The sequence below is a fragment of the Engraulis encrasicolus genome, chromosome 18 (genome assembly GCF_034702125.1).
Source record: "Engraulis encrasicolus isolate BLACKSEA-1 chromosome 18, IST_EnEncr_1.0, whole genome shotgun sequence".
NCBI lineage: Eukaryota > Metazoa > Chordata > Actinopteri > Clupeiformes > Engraulidae > Engraulis > Engraulis encrasicolus.
The window spans coordinates 1,201,985-1,224,356 of NC_085874.1; the positions used below are offsets into that span (position 1 = coordinate 1,201,985).

Genomic DNA, 22,372 nt, shown 5'->3' on the forward strand with positions numbered 1-22,372 from the left:
ATTAACACTGTTTTTTTAAATATAAAATCATCTAATCGGTTAATGTATTTAACTGTTAAGTGTTGTCTTTTGTTTTGTTTTTAGTCTTCCTCGACATTTGCTGCCTTTTATTGTCCCCGTCCCAACTCTTTTGAGACGTGTTGTTTTTACATATTCATGAATATCCCCCAAAACAATAATTTTGGTCAGTTTTGATGGCTGATGTGTTTTCTTTGTGCCATTCTCCATCTAATGCAAGTATCAGACGTTTTGAAAATGGCAGTATTTTGTTATTATTCACAATTTACCTTGACTCCCAACTTCTATGGAGTTGGGGTTTCTACATTGGAAATAGACAGCACACCAACACAGTCACACCACACGGGGGCGCCACCTAACTTGTGGGTCCTTGGGCATTATGAATAGTTCCAAATACCAGTTGGCACAAAATCTTTGGCCTCCTATTAGAGAGTTGAAGATGAAGAGGAACTTCATCTTTCTGAATAACAATGACCCTAAGCACATGTGTAAGAGATTTGAATCACAAGAATAAGACTCGCTGACATTTTGGAATGGCCCAACCAAAGTCGAGACCTGAATCCCATCAAACATCTTTGGGGTGACAGGAAGAGGGCTGTGCACAGTGCACAGGACAAAAGTGTTGCAGGACAAAGGGGGCTGCAACAAAGCATGTGTTTAAGGGTGTGTGCATATATGCAACAATGCTCATTTCAGTTTTTTTTTTAAATTTCCCTTTAAAGCTTGGAGTTCATTTTTAATTGCATTGTAAAGGTTAGCTTACCCTAAATTTGGTTTAAATTGTGAAATTATGTCTTGCTGTCATCATTTACATTTTACATCATGAAAACCTGGCATTTGACGAGGGGTGTGTAGAATTTTTTTAGGCACTGCATACACCAGATGCATCAATCCGTGCCTAAACAGGCGTTCACATTGTTCATCCATTTTAATGTGGAATTCATGTGCACCTTTCTGTTAATTTTTTTGTACAAGGTCAAAATCTTAACCAACACTTCTGGAGGGGATATTAATGAGTGAATTGAAGGTCCACCTAGGAAACTCCCATTGCCATTGTGACACAGCATAGTGCTCACTGCACACAGTGAAATTGCATTATTGCCTCACCCATGGTTGCGGGTGATGCGGCAGGACGGTACCATGATCAGATAATACAATTCATATAGAATTTGTTTACACAATGATTTAACATAACAGTTCACATGTAGTACTGTTTATTCATTAACTTGCAATATGCAATATGACAGTCATTACAAAGAAACACAACAGACGCTATGTCCATGGTTTGTTCAGACAAGACTTCTTCGTGAAAGATTGCCCGAAATTGAACAAGAAGGCACAAAAAGAGCCCAAACATACTTTTAGGTTTTCCAATGGTCTGGAAACTGGTTAACCTGATAGCATGTCCCATCAAGAAGGAAATGAAAAATCAGACATTTAAAAAAAACACACACTGACCATTTCGCTGCTATCTTTAATAAGACAGAAAACGGCGATTATTAAAGGAACACGTATTAAAGAGGCACAACGGTTCAGTCCTAGAGGTCTGAAACGTTATGTATTGAAGAAAAGAGTGAAATGGTCCGTGTGTGGGAGTTTTTTTTGTTTTAATTTCCTGATGAGTGACCCATGGGCCATCTCCTATGCACCTGCCAACTGAGGTGATAAAAAAACAAGTTCAAGGAAATTAATTTAACTGTCTGATGATGTTGATAGCATGTCCCATCAGGTAGGTAGGAAATGAACAAAAATGCCACAAAAGTCCCAATGTCTCTTAATTCAACTGTCTTATGATTTTGTTGATGTCTTCTGCCCGTGCTCCGGGGGCACCAATGTCTTTCAACAGTCCGACTTGATCTCTGGCTGCGTGGCGAGGAACTGATAACTTGAAGGGCAGAAGGAACTGACTTGCCGCACGGAAGCTTTTCCCAACGGAATAGATTTCGTGAATGAGGTCTTCCAGACAGATGATGCCATGCTTACCTGAGTTTCATACACAAATAGTAAAAAAAAGGTAGTCAATTTCATTGTTGTTTCACATCATATTGATACACCAGTCATTTAATAGACGTTTTTGCGATTCCCTTTTTGGAATGAAACTTGAAATATTTAGAATATTGACTTATTACTTGAAAATAATAGCCTAAGCAAACTGTAAAGACAATGAGACAGCCTTCCTGTCAAGTGAATTTGGCCCAACATTTAAGGGAGGGACTCAGGCTCCTCCCGCTAGTCTCCTTCTTTTTTTTAATTGATTTTCAGTGGTGTCATTTTGGTAGTATTTGAGGTAGGTAGCTTAATAGATGTGGAAGGCAGTATAGTTGTGGAAAGTAGCAGTGTTTGGTTAAAATTGCAACACCACATCGAATTCACGGGGATTGGCTCAAGTTCTGAAAAAGTTGCAAATCTAAACATCGCAAATTCCTGGAGGGTTAGTTTAATGATTATCTATTTTCTTACCCATGTGTTCTTCAATGAATGCGTTGTCAGTGAGGGCAACCTTCCTCTTGTTGACCTTCGCTTGGCCTCTCTTCAGGATGAGTTCACGTACTGATTTCAAATTGGGAAACCTTCACAAATCACAAATGAAATACATTTTCAAACACAACGTCAGCCTCAATGTCTTCAGTCCAGTTACATCAAGATAGTCAAGGGAATTGAAACAAAATGCCTCATGGTAAACAAAAATAGAAATCATCGTGTTCAAAATCAATTGCAAATAACAGACATAACTGAGCGTGTACACCAGAAACGGCCTAAGCTACCAGAGTAGCCGAGGTTGTTGAAGTTTTGCCATGAATTCAATTTATTTGCTCTGGACGTGACATGTTTGATTCAGCTAATCACATAATGGCTCTGGCTTGTCAGCCTGGAACATTCAGAGATATGAACATTCCAATGGAGGGCCCCCCCAGCATGCATGCTAAGCAGCATGCTAAGCCCCGCACTTGGGCTTGCATGCCCATGGGCACCCAGGTTCGAGTTCGGCCCCCCATCTCTCTGTCCAACTGATTTCCTGCCAATCTCTACTGTCCTATCATTAATAAAGGCACAAAAAGCCCATAAAAATATCTTTAAAAAAAAAGAACATTCCAATTGGGTTTCGCCAAACTGAGCCATGGTTCATTACCATAATATCAGCTTGACTTTAATCTCTGAAATTCGCTCTGGTTGCTCTGCTCCTGGCAAATTCGCTTTGGTCGGTTTATTCCTCGATCCTCTATAGACAAATAAATTAATTTTGTTGCTCAGGTAACTTCGGTCGCTCTTGGTGCACACGTAGCTTAATGAAATAGCAGGCAGGTAAGAAGCCACATTCACCTTGCCATGTCACGTCATCATATGATTTATATCAGTGGTTCCCAAACAATTTATACAGGAGACCCCCTTTATATATAAATATATCTTGAGTACAAAAGTATTCTTATAATATATATTGCCTCAACTCCCTCCACCAGGTTAAGTTACCTTGAGGTAGTGGAAAATCATCAAATAGAAGAGCCTGGAGTAATCATTTCCGTACCAAAATGACCTGTTGGCTATCTATTAGCAGGTTTACCACTTCCTGTATGTCAACTTAGCCAGGTTTATCACTTAACCATGTAATGTTCTTGGAATGCTCCCATGGTCAAACAGTGAACAACACCAGCTCAGAGGAAATTGGGAAAAATGTTTAGGAACACGTTCTTACCCCCATGCCACATAAGGTTCCACTGTCTTCAGCATCTTCAGTGATGTTTTGTTTATTCTTATAAATGTGCCGCTGAATATTTTGCGCACACGGAACATGTGCAAGACTTTCATTACTTTGGGACTGATGCCTTTAACCCTGCAAAAGAAACAGGTGAAAAACGAATGAATAATTATGTACAAAACGGAGTATTCCACCAATTTCAACATGTAGTTGTATTGCTAACGCTACCCTTGACCTGTCAGTATAGGTGTTTGTTTACGTGTTGTTTATTTACATACTGTATTCTTAACATACCCAAAATATCATACTTAAAGTCAATGTTGTGTTGTAACGCATTTGCTAATGTTGTATAACTTTTGGAATTATATTTGGAGTATGTTTAGATGCTTCAAACAATATATAACCCATTCCCCATTAGCTGGCCACGATCTTGGAAAGAGCTGAACAAAAAAATGTGATGCATTTTTGGAAACTAACCAGTCAAGGGTAGAGTGGGATATACAACTGGCATGTTGAATTTGGGTGGACTTCACCTTGAACAATTCCCAAACAGATGAAGCAAGATTTGATATTGTCTTACTCTTTGATTCTGACGATGAAGGCAAGGTTGTTCTTCACGAGAGGCAGGTCTGGAAGAGGCCTCCCTTTGGCTCTCTGAATACGGCGCTCATCTCTGTGGTGTCGCTTTCCATGTTTGAGGAAATCTTCCAAGCGCTTGAAACGAAGAGGCCGACCCTTTTGTACCTGATGACCAAAAAAACAAACTTCAACACACTTGACTTACTTACTTTACGACATCCAAAAGTTGTTACCAGAAGCAAAAGGGGCAGATCAAGAATGAAATATTGAACCAACATAGGGGTCAAGTGTTTTCCACCAACTATGGACCTTTGGTGGAAAAAAATAATCGAAAATTAATTTATCTGATACATCTGGAATATAAATTAAGCTTGCGGCACATGATTAAATTGGTCTGTTTCAAAGTTGGCTTGGCAAGTGTTCTTTTTCAGTTAGGTCACATGTATTTTAAATGTTTAAGATGCATTGTGTATGGTGGTGGCCAGAGTAGGTATTGTAACTATGCTTCTCATTGAAACTGCCTACTCATTGCCAAATTCGATATTTTCATGAATATTTAGTAAGTAATAAACTAATATTTATTTACTAGAATGACCAAAGTACATTAACTTTTGCAGCTACAAATATCTATTTCAGGAAAATCAAAATGGCAGACATGGAAAAAATCCACTTTTATATGTATGGAGAATTACATTTTCCCATTCATAATGAATACTTAAGAGTTTGATGGTGGTGGTAAGTATTCATGAAAAAGGAAACATTTGTGATTGGGAAGCATGAATTCTGGAAAGAAACTGCTAAAAATATTATTACACAGTGCACCTTACGTGGATGTCCAATAGAAAAATGACTACCCAAGTTCACAACAAGGAGAGAGGAAAGTAAGCCATCACCACTACCAGTAGACCAGTGGTTTTCAAAGTGGGGACCTGGGAACCCCGGGGGCCGCGGCAGGTTGGCAGGAACATTATAGCAAAAATGAAATAACTGAATAATATAAACAGCTGATGTAAAGCAAAAATAGACTAATACTCCCATTAAGAACTGCATTATAATATTCTACAGCATCTCTGATGGAGGATCTACTGTGACTGTGTCATCACATACAATGTACAATGTATTTATTATGTTCCTGACGTCCTTGGATGGGTTTTGAGGTTTTTTGAGTGCACAAAAAAATTGTGCGACACGGCCCATATGACGCGGGCCTTGACTGGAAACTACTGATATATGGGCACACCATGTAATGTTTGGGAAGTCCTGCAATAGACCACTCACCTTCCTTTTTTGAAGGAGTGCTAGTTTGGCCTCGGTTGCCTTGATGGCTTGGTATTTTTTTCTTTTCTTCAAAAGATTCTCAGGAATCAATTTGATGACCTTGCCTTCCCTGAGCAAATAAACCAAGACACAAAATAGGAAACAAAGATTTAGATTATTATTAATCATGGATATAAACAAACAAAAGGAAACCACAACATTCACAGCAGCATTAAGCAATTTCCATCTTCTGACTGCTCCAGATTGGAAACACTCAAATAAGCTTAGAGAAAGAGAGAGACAGGGCTTGCAACTCTGAACTTAATTAAGCATTAGAGATGCACAATACCACTTAAAAAAAAAAGGGGGGGGTGACCTCAGGTCTGGAATCGAACCCGGGATCCCTGGCGTATCAGTGCAGTGCCCTACCGATTGAGCCACGACGGGGCCACACCACTTTAAAAAAAGAGAAAATAATTGCACAGCTTTGTTTTTTTTCCACCTGTGGTATTTGTTTTATTGTCCATTTCCATGTAGATATAAATGTTAGTAAATGTATAAGGTGGCTCTTTTCTGCCATGCTGCTTTCAAGTCAACGGAATGTGGAGAGAAGTTGCATTGTTTCGTGTAATAACAGCAGCAGTGCCTGGTATCAGCAAGTGTTTGACGAGAACGAGTATAATGAGCAAGTATTGGGGCCAATACCGATTTCAGTATCGGTGCATACCTAAATTATTTAATATTATTAATTATATTATTATTTAATATTTAAAATAGTGTGCTTAGTAAACTCACAGCTATTCAACCTCAGTACCAAAGAGCAGAATGGGGTAATTTCACATGAAATCAGACAGGCACTGTTTCTGACCAGCACGAATCTTAATTAAACTTGGTGTGCCTTTTTAGAGGAAAGTTAGGTAGGACTACAGAGTACAGAACTGCATTTTTCATGAATCTGGCACCAATAAGAAAGTTATACATGATGGAAGGACACTATACATTGATCCTTGATTATGTCCTACAATCATTTAAGTCACACACAATATTGTTTTCATGTTGTTTGAAAGCCCTTTTCTCTACAAATTACAGAGACAGCATGGAATACAGCCCTCCCCGCATGGGTGACAGGGTAAAGTGTGGCTGGCCCTACACTCTGGAATAACATGGCATCATACCAGAGCATAACATAACTGTCTATCACGTTTGTTCATCACGACTTTGCATGTTAACTTGTGCTCCACAAAGTCCTGTGACAGGTTAGGTTTAGGGATAGTTTTGGTCTGGGCACAATGCTACTACAATTAAAAGGGGGTATAAATTAACAACCCCATCCCCAAACTAATTTTGCCTGATAAAATTAAACTTACAGGCCACCTTGGCTTGTGGGACAGAAGTAAACATGTCATTTATTTGTCCACATCAGACCTAGAAAGAAATCTGTTCATCTCTGGTCCTGGACATGAAGACATCTTCTTTGACTGCATCATTGCAGTTCCTGGGATTTTCCAGCACCACAAGATTACTAGTTCCACTTGTCACAAGTGCCACATGCTTCTCTTTTGGGAGGTCGCTTTGAATGAAGGGAAATAATGAGTTGTATAGTTTTTATTTCACCCACCCAGGACTGTGGTATGTTTTGGGATTGATTTTGGATCCTGCTCTGCTGGTTAAGTTACTTTACTGATTTCTCATTACACAACATTCTATGACAAACTATAGGGGGGAAAGTGTCCAGGGACGACTTTGAAGGGAAAACACACACGCCGCCTAATTCTGCTGTGAAAACGTGAGATATCAGGATGCCCGACTTTAGAATGGCCACGTGGGTGATCTGAACAAATCTGAAGAATATTACATTTCTTTAAATTAAAATTCCCCCTAAACACCAGAGACTTGGTGCATACGAGCTCTGCTCAACACGACTCGACACAAGCTATAATCTTACGTTCCACTAATGATATGCCAAATACAACAGAAATAGGCATTTTGATCCACTGTGATCAACCCCGGAAGTTAACAGCAGGTAAACAACACGTTCCATATCTTCCAACAAGTCCAGGGAGTTTCGCGAAAACAAAGACAACACACTAATTTTAGCATGCAGATTAATATTCGACGTCTGCCAAACATAGGCATGTAGGCAAATATTCCATCAACTCGGATATTTCACTTAAAAGAGCTCGTTTAAAGGGTGTTCATGCGTTGGATCGTAGGACCATGGGGTTCAAGACACAAGCTTATTTCAAAATAGTTCAATATTCAGGAAATATTTAACAACGACAGCTGCGAGTCGACCGCTTGTAACTCGTCAAACCATAACTTTTTCAGAAATTACAGATTCATTTAGATAAAAAATCCGCAATCCTTACCCTGGCTCTGCCATGTTCACAACCTCTCCTCCTTCGGTACAAGACTACGTTTCCTTTTCCGGTTTCATCAAAATAAAAGTCAGAAGAAGATGAAGTCCTCGATCTGTATTGCTCGATCTCTGGCTTAGTACGGTTACAAAAACTTCTATTTTGATGAATGTTTTTCGGGTTTGTTTTACTTCTGGGTCTAATGTTCTACCTCTTCGGCATAGCCGCACTTCCGAAGTTTAGAATGAATGTTTCATCATGACACATTCATTGAAATACTGGTAAAGGTGCACACATATACACAGAAACATATACATTGTGAAACCTACAGTAGATGCTCATGGAAATCATTATCCACCGCTCTCCGTCCGAAATAAGTCTGTGAGACGCACTCAGGAACCATGCTAGCACCGTGGAATTCTGTCAAACGCCACAAAAAGAAGTTGCTCTTCGTCGGTGTTTTCATTGGAGGTACACTATAAATAAACTTTTTTTAATCATAGAGTGCACGACAGAACTTCCGTTTGTTACTTGTTGGTGTTAACTTTCCCCCCAGTAAGTTTTGCAACTATTGACTAAACAAAGCTGTACGTCTGTATTGTGTCTGTGCATTTCACTCATGACAGGCAGTCGGTTGACCTGGGTCGGTACCTCGGGTAATCGTGGGGGAGTAAACCATCGGGTAGGCCTATCGGTAACTGTAGGAAATTAACTAATGCAATGTTTTCCCCCTGATTTCAGGCGGATATTTCTTGAGTAAGTATGCTCGACGAAAATTACAGGAAATCCAGGACCAGGAGGCAACCGAATATATTACCCAAGCAAGACGGCAGTACCACTTTGAGAGTAACCAACGGACATGCAACATGACGGGTAAATTCACATCAGCGCTGGATTTTACAGAGGCCTGAGTGTGTGCTGTCATGTTTTCAAGGGTTGTAGACTTGATGCAGGGCAGGTGGATTGGCTGTAGACCAGGGGTGGGAAATTATTTTGTCCCGAGGGCCGCATTGGGTAGAATACTGAGCGAAGGGCCGGATGCCACAGACAACTTCAAAAATAAAACATAGTGTACGCTGACATAGCTTGGCCTTGGCAGCAATGATATCCCTGCACATATTTAGATGACGCCTATTATAGTAAGACATGTCTTTGGTTAATCGTAATTTTGCAAAACACTTGTTTTAGTTAGCATTAGAGGTGCTCCGATTGCTCGGCTGCCGATCATGACCGGCAGATAATGGCCAAAAATAGCCTGATCGGTGATCGGAAAAACATGCCGATCAAAAAACCGATCGAGAGATATTAAATTCCTCACGCAACCATTTGCCTTTACACCTGGCGCTGCATGTAGGCGCTGGCTCTGCACAGCTGCAACTGCACCAAAAGAAGGCATCTTTGCTTGTCTATAACTTTTCGCCATTCCCCCCTTCATTTCCACCATTCATAACCATATCTGCATCAACAATGATCTGATTTTCCGATCCATGCGCCGTTTACCTGACAATGTAATTTGCGATTGAGTAGGACCTACTCGCCAGTGAGCCATGTTACGTTATAACCTGTGTAGTTGCCTTGGTCAGCACGCGACAACTTCACGTTGTCAGCACAAACATGTCAATTATTGTTTTCAAAGTTGTAATTGGCAGTCAGTCGATTAGTTTGATAGTCGCTGAAACACTAAACGGCGACAGATGTGGTTAAAACTTGAGAGAGAGATTCAGAACGGTAGTGGAGCACTGCAACTGTGAACGGTGACAGAGAGGGGAGGGGCTCTCCTCACGAGGCTGCTCATTTAAAGCGACAGGTTGTTTTTTTCTCGTATGTGGAAGACTATTTGATGTAATGTTTCAGTTTCAATTCAATCTTAAATAGTTTAGTTATTCTATGCAATAACTTATACATTGATTAATACTGTAGACTGTATTACCAACACTAGTCTGAAAGATAATAATAATAATAATAATAATAATAATAATAATAATAATAATAGGCCCTAATAATAATAATAATAATAATAATAGCCTAATAATAGACATGTGCAAATTAAGATTGATTGGTTTATGGGCAGAAATGGTATTCAATAAAGATAATGAATAGGCTATTAAAAAAATAGGAAATCATTTTTGTGATCGGCAATGATCGGTAATCGGCAGATAAAGATTTTTGGTGATCGGTATCGGTGATCGGACCCAAAAAATGGTGATCGGAGCACCTCTAGTTAGCATTTTAAGAATGTTGAGTAACCTTTTGAATTTGGATTTAAAAGTTGTCTTTTCTTGTAAAGGCTCTGGGGGCCACATGAAATGGCTCAGGGGGCCGCATGTGGGTCTGAGGCTGAATCTCAAATGGTGCACTTGTGCACTGTAGTGTTCATGTTTCAGTGCGCATGCCGTATTAGTTACGCACTAAAACATAGTGCTCGAAGTGTACAAGTGCACCATTTGAGATCCAGCCTGTGTTTGCCCGTCTGCTGTAGGCTATATAATGGGGCTATAGGATATTCGAATCTTCAAAGGCTATGTTATATGAAATATGATACAAAGTTACTCTCTGAGCCAAGTATAACACAACACAAAGTTACCGTTAGTAGTTTACTGAAGTGAACTTTAAAGCTGCTCGCGCCAGATACAGAAAACAGTACTGAAGAGATTATTAGTTCTGATTGGCCCACGTCACATCAGTAAGGTGGCCAAGCTAAATGATCTACAATATGAAACCCATGAAACACCATACATTATTGTTGTGAAGCAACTTTAGAAACTCAGATTCACAATTCAATTTGACATTCACTATTAATCTTTTCAGGGGACCTAGTCAAGGTAGTGTTGTCAAGGTTGGCTGTCTGTAAAGGGGAGCGTACCTATGTTCCCCTGGTCCCATGTCCCATGTTCCCCGGGTCCTATGTTCCCCGGATCTTTGAATGGGACCGGGGAACCCTTTTTCTAATAAAGGGTTCTATGTTCCTCGCATTGTATCTAACCCTTCCCAAAACCATCCCTAAACCTAACCTGTCAGTAATGCAATGTTTCTGAGTTGTAAACTTGTGCCTTGACCAAAACTATCCCTACACCTAACCTGTGGTGCAACAGCAACCTGCGCTTTGCCATGCCGCAGCAGTCTACTTGGAAGCAGCGGGGAACATAGAACCCTTTTTTGAAAAAAGGGTCCGAAGTTCCCCGGTTGCGGGAAACATGGGACCCGGGGAACATAGGGATGACCCCTGTAAAGTGCTTGGGAAACCCTGTTGTTTCTAGTTCATCTGTAGCCTACCCCAAGCAGTTTCAAACCGTTCAAACCAGAGTTATTGCAGACTCTGTTGATGGTGTTTGCTCTGCTGAGACAGTAGGCTGTGTACATCAGTGGTTCCCAACCTTTTTCTTCAGTGTAAACTTTAGTGAGCCTCCCCCATGGCGTACTGCACAAAAGGCAGCTCACTAACTTATTTGTTCTATTTGAAATAGATGTTTAATGTGAACTTTGCCTTTTGTTGAGTTGTCATGCTTTCTCATAGCATAGTAATGTTTTCTCATAGCATAGTAATCACATTAAAATGATTAAACTCTAGAATAAAGAGGGAGTCGTGACCCCCATGGATATCTGGCAACCCATCCGGGAACCACGGATGCATAGGACTATGACCATCAGGGGCATGCAGTTATTTTCACCGATTGAGCACGAAGGGCCACTTGAAATTGTTTAAAGTCTTCCGAGGGCTGTACTATGAACCAGGATATCCCCCTGTAGACCTGTATTTAAGATGGACAGTCACACATTTCTCTAGGTCCGCTGCAAATATAACTTAAATGTATTGCAAATGTAATTTCTAAGATTGGTTTACAAAACATGTCATATTTCACGTGAAACTGCATAACATTAAAAGCATATCAGGGGCTGGATAAGACGATCTCACAGTCCGTAAACCTGATTTTTAGAATGCTGATGCAAACATACAAAATATGTTCCTTTAGGTAATGAGAATTTCTCCTCTTTTTGACATGGGTATGTTGAAATATTTGGTTCAAAGTGACACAACATTGATTCTATGTAGTACCGAGGATATGTCGGTTTTCATAAACTCTTTGACTCTTTTCCCAGTTTTATCTATGCTACCATCCCTGAAAGAAGCCATCATCATACGTTTAGATGCAGAGAGCCTTACATCTTTGCTAAAACAAAAGTATGTTTTCCCATAATTTACCATCATTTACCATCTTAATAAATACAATTATGAATGAACAGCAAATACACAATATTTGACCGATGTCTATTATTTTGTAGACCAGCAAATAAGGTTGAGATCTGGGAGGATCTCAAAATAATCAGTAAGTTGGGTTTTTTTAACAACAATCCATTTTTATACAATTGTAGCAATAGCAATAATATGTGTATAGCACATTATCATACAACTGTCATTCAATGTGCTAAAGAGAAAAGAAAGAAAAGAGAGAAGAAAACATATGCTGTACAAAGTTTCTGGTTCCAGCATTTGACAACATAATGACTAAATGCCATTTCATCCTGTCTGGATTTTACCCTAAGCACAACTAGTAGAAGAGACTTGGAAGACCTAAGACATGTTTTAGGATGATTTTGTTCTAGCTAGGCCATTTAGTGACTTGTAGACTATCAGAAGAGTTTTAAACTCGATTCTAAATCTTTGTTTTGCCACATTGACATTTGGCTGTTCTTCAATTCTAGGTTTTGCTCGGAGTGTAGTTGCAGTCTACTGTACCTGCATGCTGGTCGTTCTGTTACGAGTTCAGCTCAACATCATTGGTGGTTACCTGTATTTGGATAACTCTGGGAACAAATCTGGAATGGTAAGTCCTTGAACATCTGTTTTTGGCATATGTGTAACCATTCGTTCAGATCAAAAGTGGCCAAAGCGAACATGGTCTCCGTGATCACTGAAGAAGCTTTGCCAGGAATTTGCCTCACTTGCTCATGAGGAATAATATTGGGATGTTGGATTTATCACAACTTGCCTACCAGGGGCATTTGAAGACACGATAATATAGATGGAATTATGCAAATTTCAAAAGACTTTCAAAAGACATTCAGGCAGGGGACATGCTTGCTGTGTCCCTAAAACTATGCATGCAACCCAGGGCCCAGAGTGCACATGCTTGCTTCAGGACAACCAGGGCACTTTGCACGATGGCAGTGTCATCTAAGGCAGTGGTCGGGACCCCCCTTATGGGTCGCCAAAGATCCACAGGGGGTCGCGGAGCCCTCTTGATTTTAAGGGGTTTCGTTTTAAATATATATAGCCCATGTTGAATAAGACAAAGCATTTAACTAATAAATGCATAGATGCAACAAATTCTAAGTGCTACATTAAACATTTATTCTATATTTGACCGAAGCCGAATTGAGGAATAAAATAACTAAAATAAGTTTTCGCAGGAAACGGAGGGCATCTTGTGACTCCGTCTCTTGCGGGCGCTCACGTGGTTGGGTCACCAAAGCTTACAATAGTAAAAACATGGGTCCCTTAAGAAAAAGGTTGGGAACCACTGATCTAAGGGGCAGATAGCCAACGGGTTCTCATTAATGTTTTCCACCATCGTTGGACTCTACCACAACCTCAACACGTTTCAGTATCGCTGATGCCCATGATTTGACTGTTCTCACAGTCTTCATATTTTACATGGCCACGGGATGTGCCTGTTTGACATGGTTGTTTAACAAATGAGAAGCAAGCCATTGCACCAGAGTGGTTCAGGGAGCACAAGACATCATTTTTACACATGGATTGGTCACCACAGAGTCCAGACCTCAACCTCATTGAGAATCTTTGGGATATGCTGAATAAGACTTTGCACAGTGTTCAAGCTCTACCATCATCAATACAAGATCTTGATGAAAGCTAAATGCAACGCTAGATGAAAATAAATCCTTAATTAATAATTAATTGGAAATAAATCCTAATCCAGATATTGCAGAAAATAATATATTGAAACAGTACAACACCAAATGTGCACCGTGATCGATGTCAGGCTTGACACTGAATTACAGCAAATTCTTCCAATTCCAAATTAACCTCCTTAATAGATTGGATCAGAATAGCCTGAAAACACACTTTCCACTGATTTATCTAAAAACGCCCATTTACAGTTATTAAACATTTCAAGCGTATGGTGCCACTATGTAACATTGATTTGCTAAGATTTTACAAGGAAGCTACTGTATGTTAGTACAAAGGAGCAATTTTGCAAAAAGCAGAGCAGGTCCAGGATGTTCTAAAGTTGGGGCGTTTGATGCAACCTAATGCAGTCTCCACAAGTACTTGGGTCACACCTCAGTTTCATGCTGAATTTTGTTTGTTTGGAAGGTTAGCCTCTTGAAAAGGACCATCTCATTTTCGAGGGGGTCCCACATTCAATACCACACGCTCACACACCCACACACTTGGCAGCGTTTCTCCCTGCCGAGGTGCCACTCACAATAAGGTGCCCTTGCCCTTTTTTAAGGTCCAGTTTGCACCCCCTGATGTCCAACAACAGTATTTGTCCAGTATTCAACATCTTCTTGGAGAGGGTAAGTAGAAAGTGTGCTCAAACAATTGTTTTTGTTCTCCCTGCTACCCTTTGGAAAAGTAAAGCCAAAGCTTTTGGTTTATTTTGGTGTACATTAGTTATTAAATTCATTGAAATATTTTTTTTGCTTTGCTATGCTTTTCCTGCCAACCTGCCGCAGCCCCCCTAGCACTCATTTTTTCCTATCTCTCTTTTCCCCTTAATTCCTACTATAATCTAATACAGTTGTAATGCACTTTGTGAATGTCTTGATCTGTGAAAAGCGCTGTGAAAATAAACTTTACTTACTTACTCACGAACTTTGTCTCTTGTCTTCTAGGGCTCAATGGCTTGATGACTGTTGTGAAGCGAGCAGTGCAAGAGGAGTTGGGAGGGTAGGTATGATGTAATGTACAATTATTACCTCCGCCAAGGAGGTAATGTTTTCGGTCGCATTGGTTTGTCTGTTTGTCTGTCTGTCAGCAGGATAACTCAAAAACTTGCGAACGGATTTGGCTAAAACTTTGTGCAGTTGTTAGTAATGACCAAAGGAACAAGTGATTAAATGCTGGTGGTGATCCGGAGCATGAACTGGAACCAAGACCTTTTTAAAGATTCTTCTCCATTGCTGGCCTATATGTCTAGACCCCCCTAGTGACCAGAAATTGCATTGCGGGGACTCCACAAAAAGAAGGCAGAAAGGTGTAACATGGTCAACTGTTCTATCAAGCAGCTTCCTTGGCGGAGGTTTGCGCTCTCTGAGTGCTTCTAGTTGGCCTTTATTTCCTAGTCCGTCTTTCTTTTTTCTTTATATCCCCATTCTTTTATCTTGCCTATTTTGCACTGGTCTGTGGAATGGCCTTTGTACCTCTTACCTTTTATTCTTGATGTTTGGCCATGTCTTGCCTTTAACTCATTATTGCATAATTCTAGTCTTGACGCTGTACAGCACTTTAGCCAGTTGTTGCTGTTTTCAAATGTGCTATATAAATTATACGTAGTTACTTACTTCACCAAGGAGGTTGTGTTTGAGCAGGGTTTGTTTGTTGGTTGGTTGGTTGGTTGGTGTGCATAATACCTTGCCAATGCATGAAGGTGTCGTTCTGACATTTGGCAAGCCTGTTGTATGTTAGTATACACAATGGGTGTGTAAATCCTGTCTTAAATCGTGGTGTGAATTCAACATGTATTCAAAAATCTACTGAAATTGTGCATTAAAGCTCCTCATGCTTTGCGACAAAATTAAAGTTTCTCAAGCACACATTCCCATTATAATGCTGTAGTTGTGTGTGGATCTGATGAGTGGGAGATTATACCAAAGATTTTCTTAGTAGAGTAAGATAAATCAAGGCCATACTTTTCCTGTTTGGGGTATCTTGCTCTACTAAGAAAATCAAAGAAAATTATACAACCAATGCACGTACTGTTAAACTAGGTCTTTAACCTGACTTGCGTCACCTGGCTGTGTTTTGGAAAAACTCCACGTGAGGGTGCTCTGGTTTCCTCACGCAACCATCTGAGTACTGTGAAAATCATGGTAGGATTTTCCATAGATCAGCGGCTTTATATGGCTCTTCTTTTAACTGTCACTTTCCGCTGTGTCAGTTTAATGTGAGTGACTGAAGTGGCATGTCAGTAAAGATGACGGAAAGATTGGTTATCCAATCACATGCCCCTCATTCGAAAACATGTTGGTTATGGGAGCCAGATGGTATTGTGTGCCCAGATGGAATTTTGAAGATGAAGGCGAAACATACCAGCTGGAAAGAGTCAGGTTAGCATAGTCCCACCCCAGCACAAAATCTTGTGTTCAAGTCATATGCATAGGCCAACTGTAATACACATTAGCAATGATCTCACTCCAAATAAAATTACACTGCGGGCCAGATTTGCCCTCCGTTCTGAGTATGACATTCCTGGATTAAGCTGATGAAATTCGGGTACTGGTATGAGCTGGCTACAAGTGTATACATTTATACAGATTTATGTACAAATGTACACATTATTAATTGCTAATAGTACTACTTGGCAGCGTACAAAACTAAGACAATGCATTATGAACAGACACAATTGAATAAATTAATAAAATACAACATAATTAAACAATTCAATGCAATAAATGTTAAGCTAATCGACATAAAGATCTAATGCTCTTCAGTGAAATAGCTTTTTTCTTACTGCCATCCTACCATTATCGTTTGCAGTAAAAACAAAACACTAACACATGAAATATAGCAATTTTAGTAAAAGTATTCTTTTTTATTATTTGCAGCTTGTTGCACTTTGATGAAGGACTGAGTGTCCGAAACGTTGTGCCTTTAAAAACTGATTTAGCGCATAGAACATCATTTCCTTTCAGTTATCTTCTGTTTGGTCCAGCACCTATGCCGCTGATGTTTATGCATTTTCGGACTTTTTGGATCTGTTTGCAGCACGTCCCTGAAGCAGCACCTGTCCCTACAAGAACTGGACGAGCACCTGTCCACCATCCGGCAGCGCGTGGAGGAGGGATTTGGTACTCCCTCTGACAAGCCCCTGTCTTGGTACTTGATGCCAGATGAGGAGAACACAATAGAGGCTCAGGTACCAAAAAACCTTTTGATTTCAGAATGATAAAAAAAATACCCTCATCTTAAGAAGGTGCACTGTGTAGGATGGTGGGCAGAGTAGGTCTTGCTATGCTATGCTGCTCATTCAAACTGTGTACTTGATGATGACAGATGAAAAGAATACAGTAGAAACTCAGGCACAAAAAAACTTGTTTATTTCGTAATTAAAACAAAATTCTCGCGCCCAAATAAGATATTAACTGAAACGCTGTGTGTAATGCATGCATGTGTGGTGGACAGTGTACAAGGTTTTGTCTACTACTTTGAACCATAACCTAGGTTCTATTCTAGTTGAAGTGTGCAAAAGTGCTCTATGGAATTATAAAACGTTAACTTAGGATTTGTGTATGTGCAGAGAGGTAGGCAAAAGTTTGGGCAGCCCTTCAAGATCTCATTTTAATTTGCTGTACTTATACCAGAGCGAGATTTATTTTCCCACAGAAACATAGCTTTTTTTAAGTAATCAGAATACAATAAATGTTAAAAAAAAGGGTAATGATGGGTTTGGTTTATAACTGAGAGGTTGCATCACAAAATTGTTTTAGCGATTTTGCTGTATCTTCAGATTCAAAGAGATGGAGCAAATCATACAATGTTTTTTAAAAAGGGTATTTAACATGGGTAATACCTGTTGGTGCTTATCAGTCTTGGAATGGAAACATGGGGTTGGCGACAAGTCCAAGACCAGGACCCCGTTCCTCGAAAGCATTGTTGCTAACCAGTTAGCAACTTAGTAGGTTGGCAATGGGAAATTGCATTGCAACAAAGTCAACAAGTTAAAGCTTTCGAGAAACACACTCCAGAACTGGTCAAGTGTGAGACAAGTCCGAGTCCAAATAGGTTTGAGTCCAAGACAAAACAGAGTCCAAAAAGATTAGATTCCAAGACAAATCCGAGTCACATGTCAGTCAGTGCTGATCAATGAAAAATGATGAATGACAATGTGAATATTTGAAGGTAACCTATGTGTCATGTATGTGAAGATTAATTAGTATCCTGCTCTGCCCTATAAAGGCAGTATACTAACATTTAAACTGGGAAAAATGCTGTCAAAGATTTGTAATTAGATTGGATAATATTGTACTATAGTTTCTGCAAATTAGATCTCTAAAATGGGACACATTTGGGACAAAAGGTTTTGCCAGAGGATGACGTTAATCAAGACCATTTTCAGTATAAACTCAATTTTGAGAAAATATGTAGTTACAGTACATTCAATTTCATTTCATTTAGAGCATGTATTTTCAGAACATTACAAATGGTCAAAATAACACATCAGATGCAATGTTTTCAGATCTCAGAAAAGGCAAATAAAACAAGATGACATTAATTTATAAAACAACATAATACTAGTAATGTATTAACTTAGGAAGAGTTCAGAAATCAAGTACTAAAGCCCTGCTACCTGCACAGTTATGTCTTATTAAGGAACAAAGCTCAATAATATCTAAAAAATAACAAAATCCTCAACAAAAGGCAAACTGATATAATGATTTTTCAAAGGGGTGCCCAAACTTTCGCACACCATAGTATTTACAGTAATGTCGGACTTGTGTCATCAGTTATAATGGTACAGAAGAAACCTTAGAGGGTTTCTGTGGAGAGCACAACTGGTCTTATTACCTGCATGTTGCTGTGCTACAAACCTATTGTGACATTTCACAAGCCTTGCAGAAACATGATGGTTCTTTGACTGAGCAGCCTGTCAACTGGTCGTCCTTCAAATACACAATGTGCATTTATCAGCACGCTTGAGACAATCCCCTCTTAAAGGTGCTCAGTATTACATTTTTAGTTGTTTATTTCATGTAGTTTGTTTTCATGCTGGCCATTCACAAATGTTTTCATGAATAGTTACCACCACGAATCAAATATTCATCATGACTGGGAAAATTGCAATTTTCATACGTGAAAAGGTGGATCTTCTCCATGTCCTCCATTTAGCTGCAAAACCTACTGTACTTTGGTCATTCTAGTAAACATTAGTTTATTCCTGAAAAGATCAAATGTAGTAATTTTAGAATAGAGTACTTTTATTTATCCCGAAGGAAATTGAAGTAATTACATACGCAGCTGCATAGATACAAGACATACTGTAGATATAGGACATACACAAAGACCTAACACACATTGCATATTGCAGTAAAGAACAAATCTGAGTTTAGCAAAATGCCTTACATCAGTTAACACACACACACACACACACACCCACGCTCTCTCTCTTACACACACACACACACACACACACGCGCGCGCATGCACACGCACACGCACAAATACAAAAAAACATAGACTCAGACCTAATACCGTGGTTCATGCAGTCCAGTCACCAATGAGGATCTCTGATAAGAAGAGTGTCCTTCTTATCCTTCTGTGTGGTGTTGAAGAGCTGGATGGCCCTGGGGACAAAGGACTTCCGTAGTCTATCTGTCCGGCAGGGGATGGCAAGGAGTCTGTAGCTGAACAGAAATGGGTGCAGGGGGTGACTGTCATTGTGGAGTCAAGTCTGCTAAGGGTCCTCTTCTCAGCTGTTGTAATGAGAGCCTCCAGTCCCATGCCCACCACAGACCCAGCTTTCTTCACCAGCCTGTATCGACGTCCAGCTTCCCTTTTCCTAATGCTACCACCCCAGCAGGCAATAGCATAGGACAGGACACTAGCCATGACAGACTGATCATTTGGCAGTGGACAGAACCGTGTAAATGAGCAGCATGGTCTGGCCACAATCCTACACAGTGTACCTTAAAGAACTTTCCTCCTGCTCTATTCTTTCAACTACTCCCCTAACCCCTATCAAACTCTACATGTTTGTGAATGTTTGCATTGTCAGGGTGGTGACCATGATGTAATTCACCTTAAGCTGATGAATGAAACGAGAGACATACTGGAAAGGTATTTTTTCCCACTAAAAAACTTAAATTACATACAATATTTACACATTTGGGTTAATGTACATTGCTGTTTTTGACTTCTTTTTTTCTTGGTTTTGTCTTCTGCTTCTGCAGCCCTGACTTCAGCGTGGTGATGAGAATGTGTGTGAGTCGGGGGTTTAGCCGTTTTCTCGATAACATCGCCGAGTTCTTTCAGCTGCCGCAGGGATGTCTTGAATCGTCAGAGAGGTCAGCCCTACATGAATTCAAATGCTGTTCTGATGAAAAAAAATAGTGTAGAGTAGAGCAACTTCATTGATTCCAATGGAAATAAAGGTGTCTAGCTGCATACATACCATATAATACACATCATACATAATCCATGATGGACTCTGATGAAGATGGTACATCCATCGAAACATTAGTCCCCATGTTGTGCACTTTTCATTGGAAGAGGAAAAGAATTGCCTCTGTGCTGCTCCGGTGTCTTCTCTCACAGTGTTTTGTTTTGTTTGTTTTTTTTTTAGTCTCACTCAGGGACGTCTTCCTCTTGCCAAAATCATTCCCATCGTAAATGGACAGATTCATTCAATTTGCAGTGAAATACCCAGTCATTTTGTCCAGGTAAGATGGCTTTATTAACCAATAATAGCAGGGAACCCAAGGGTCATGGAATTTCTGGAATATCATGGAATTTAATAAAAGTTTTTCCAGTCATGGAATTTTACCATTTTGCATGCAGTCATGGAATATTCTTAACAGTTGTGTAGAAGCAAAATAAAATTGGTTTGGTGTCTAACATTGTTTCTTACTGGTTAAACTACAATGTTTCACCAGAGACTGTTTGGTTTCGTGCTATAATGTGCAACTTTTTAGAATGCAATGAGCCCACCTAAGTCTGGCGGTGGCTCTGCGTCGGCTCTAGGGGTGAAGATAATCTTCAGTTTTCACACTTTTTAAACGTTTTAACAATTTCTTTTTACGGAAGTGGTCATGGAAATTCTGTTGTTGGGGTCTGGAAAGTCATGGAAAATCATGGCATTTTATATCTGAATTAGGGTGGGAACCCTGTAATAGTCTTCATAGCTGATTGCAAAAAAAAATCTTCTTGTCCTTGAATTATGTAACTTATTTGGTAAATTATGTTTCTTGTCCTAGACATGATTTCAACAACTCAACTGGTAGGTGTATTCTTCATCATGACTGTAACATGACTGTTTTGTTTTTGTTTTTTTTTGCAGGATCTCCTGTTAATTGACCAGGTGAAGAAATTTGCAGCGAACGTTTATGAGACGTTCAGTAGTCCGCTAGAACCGTAGAGAACAATCGGATGAAATGTTGCTGGCTCCATCAGTTTGTTTTCCTTGTTTCCTACCACCCCTCGAGTTAAATGACTTGTTTGAGCTTTTTCCTGTTCTTCCAGACATTATCTAGGTCTGGGGATATTATTCCTAGTTCCAAGCAAGCATATTACCATTTAGCTGAGCTGGCTTGGTCCCCATTGGACTCAATGATAACATGCTAGCTGGGAGGTACACAGTGCATGACCAGAGTCAGATAATGGCTGGAGGAATAGGAGAAAGGTAAAACCAGAGAAATTCTAATATATGAGAGGGCTCACTCATGACGTTTGCCACGATTGCCAACTAGCCGCAGTAGGCCTAACATCTAGACAAGTGAAAAATGAATGGGTTTCAATCGAGCAGAAATTGGAGCCAATGGGAGTTAGCCGTCTCATAGGTTAAATATTCTCTGGTAAAACTCAATTTACCTCAAGGGGAGGTGAGAAACAAGCTTATTTCCAGAAATGATGGAATGCCTCTTGAAACAGGATTTTTAACAGAGTTCTATGGGAGCTGTATAATGTTCAAGTAAAATTCTAGAAGAACTGGGGGAAAATCCTTACTCCTCAAAGGGTAAAGCAGGTCGTGAATGAAGAGGTGGTACTGAGAGGTGTCTGTAAACGGACCTCACCTAAGGAGACATTTCTGATGGTAAAACAACAAAGCTAACACTAAAACAACTCTACTGCAAATACCCTGAAGCAAAACATTTTTTTTTCCAAGTAGAGACATCATGCGCACCTGAAACATGTTTTGAACTATGAATATCAGAATGATTATTTTGGCATTGTTGTAAATATTGGATATGAAATAAAAATGTGTTTTCCTCTCTGTAAATGTTCTTATTTTCTCAAGTCTGTTGAATATAGTAATGACAGTAGCTGTAAAGTTTCCCTCATCACATTACATTACATGGGGAATCGAAGCATCTACTACAGTATCAGCAAATCCAATCCACTTTTTCACAATTTATTCACCCCTCCTGGGCCCATTCATACTACCTGTGATTTTGATCTAACTATCGGTCTTTATGAAAATCCCCACAGACTTGTAAAATGTCTGTGGAATGTAATCTTGTGATTTTCAAGGCTGGGATGCCAGCTCTTGCAATTGTGTTTATATGT

At 39.7% G+C, this 22,372-nt stretch overlaps 2 protein-coding genes across 2 annotated transcripts; one reads left to right on the forward strand and one right to left on the reverse strand.

Annotated features, from left to right (window-relative positions):
- Positions 1-1,215: 1,215 nt before the first annotated feature.
- Positions 1,216-8,032, reverse strand: rpl7l1 (ribosomal protein L7-like 1). The gene is made up of 6 exons (XM_063222737.1): positions 7,918-8,032; positions 5,570-5,678; positions 4,293-4,456; positions 3,710-3,847; positions 2,479-2,588; positions 1,216-2,001 (listed from the first exon to the last, which is right to left on the reverse strand). Exons 1-6 carry the CDS (start codon positions 7,929-7,931, stop codon positions 1,793-1,795), a joined length of 744 nt encoding a protein of 247 aa, XP_063078807.1. The 5' UTR covers positions 7,932-8,032; the 3' UTR covers positions 1,216-1,792.
- A 56-nt stretch (positions 8,033-8,088) lies between these two features.
- Positions 8,089-21,955, forward strand: pex3 (peroxisomal biogenesis factor 3). Its single transcript, XM_063222736.1, has 12 exons — positions 8,089-8,376; positions 8,647-8,778; positions 12,004-12,085; positions 12,187-12,230; positions 12,607-12,728; positions 14,382-14,448; positions 14,767-14,821; positions 16,859-17,009; positions 19,866-19,927; positions 20,041-20,154; positions 20,433-20,529; positions 21,147-21,955. The coding sequence occupies exons 1-12, from the start codon at positions 8,307-8,309 to the stop codon at positions 21,222-21,224; spliced, it is 1,074 nt and encodes a 357-aa protein (XP_063078806.1). The 5' UTR covers positions 8,089-8,306; the 3' UTR covers positions 21,225-21,955.
- Positions 21,956-22,372: the final 417 nt, after the last annotated feature.

Coding starts and splice junctions, on each gene's coding strand:
- pex3 (XM_063222736.1), top strand. CDS start 8,307: ATGCTAGCACCGTGGAATTCTGTCAAACGCCACAAAAAGAAGTTGCTC. Junction 20,155..20,432: donor TGTCTTGAATCGTCAGAGAG/GTCAGCCCTACA, acceptor TTTTTTTTTTAG/TCTCACTCAGGGACGTCTTC. Junction 20,530..21,146: donor TACCCAGTCATTTTGTCCAG/GTAAGATGGCTT, acceptor TTTTTTTTGCAG/GATCTCCTGTTAATTGACCA.
- rpl7l1 (XM_063222737.1), bottom strand. Junction 3,848..4,292: donor TTCATCGTCAGAATCAAAGA/GTAAGACAATAT, acceptor TTTCTTTTGCAG/GGTTAAAGGCATCAGTCCCA. Junction 2,589..3,709: donor GAACCTTATGTGGCATGGGG/GTAAGAACGTGT, acceptor TGATTTGTGAAG/GTTTCCCAATTTGAAATCAG.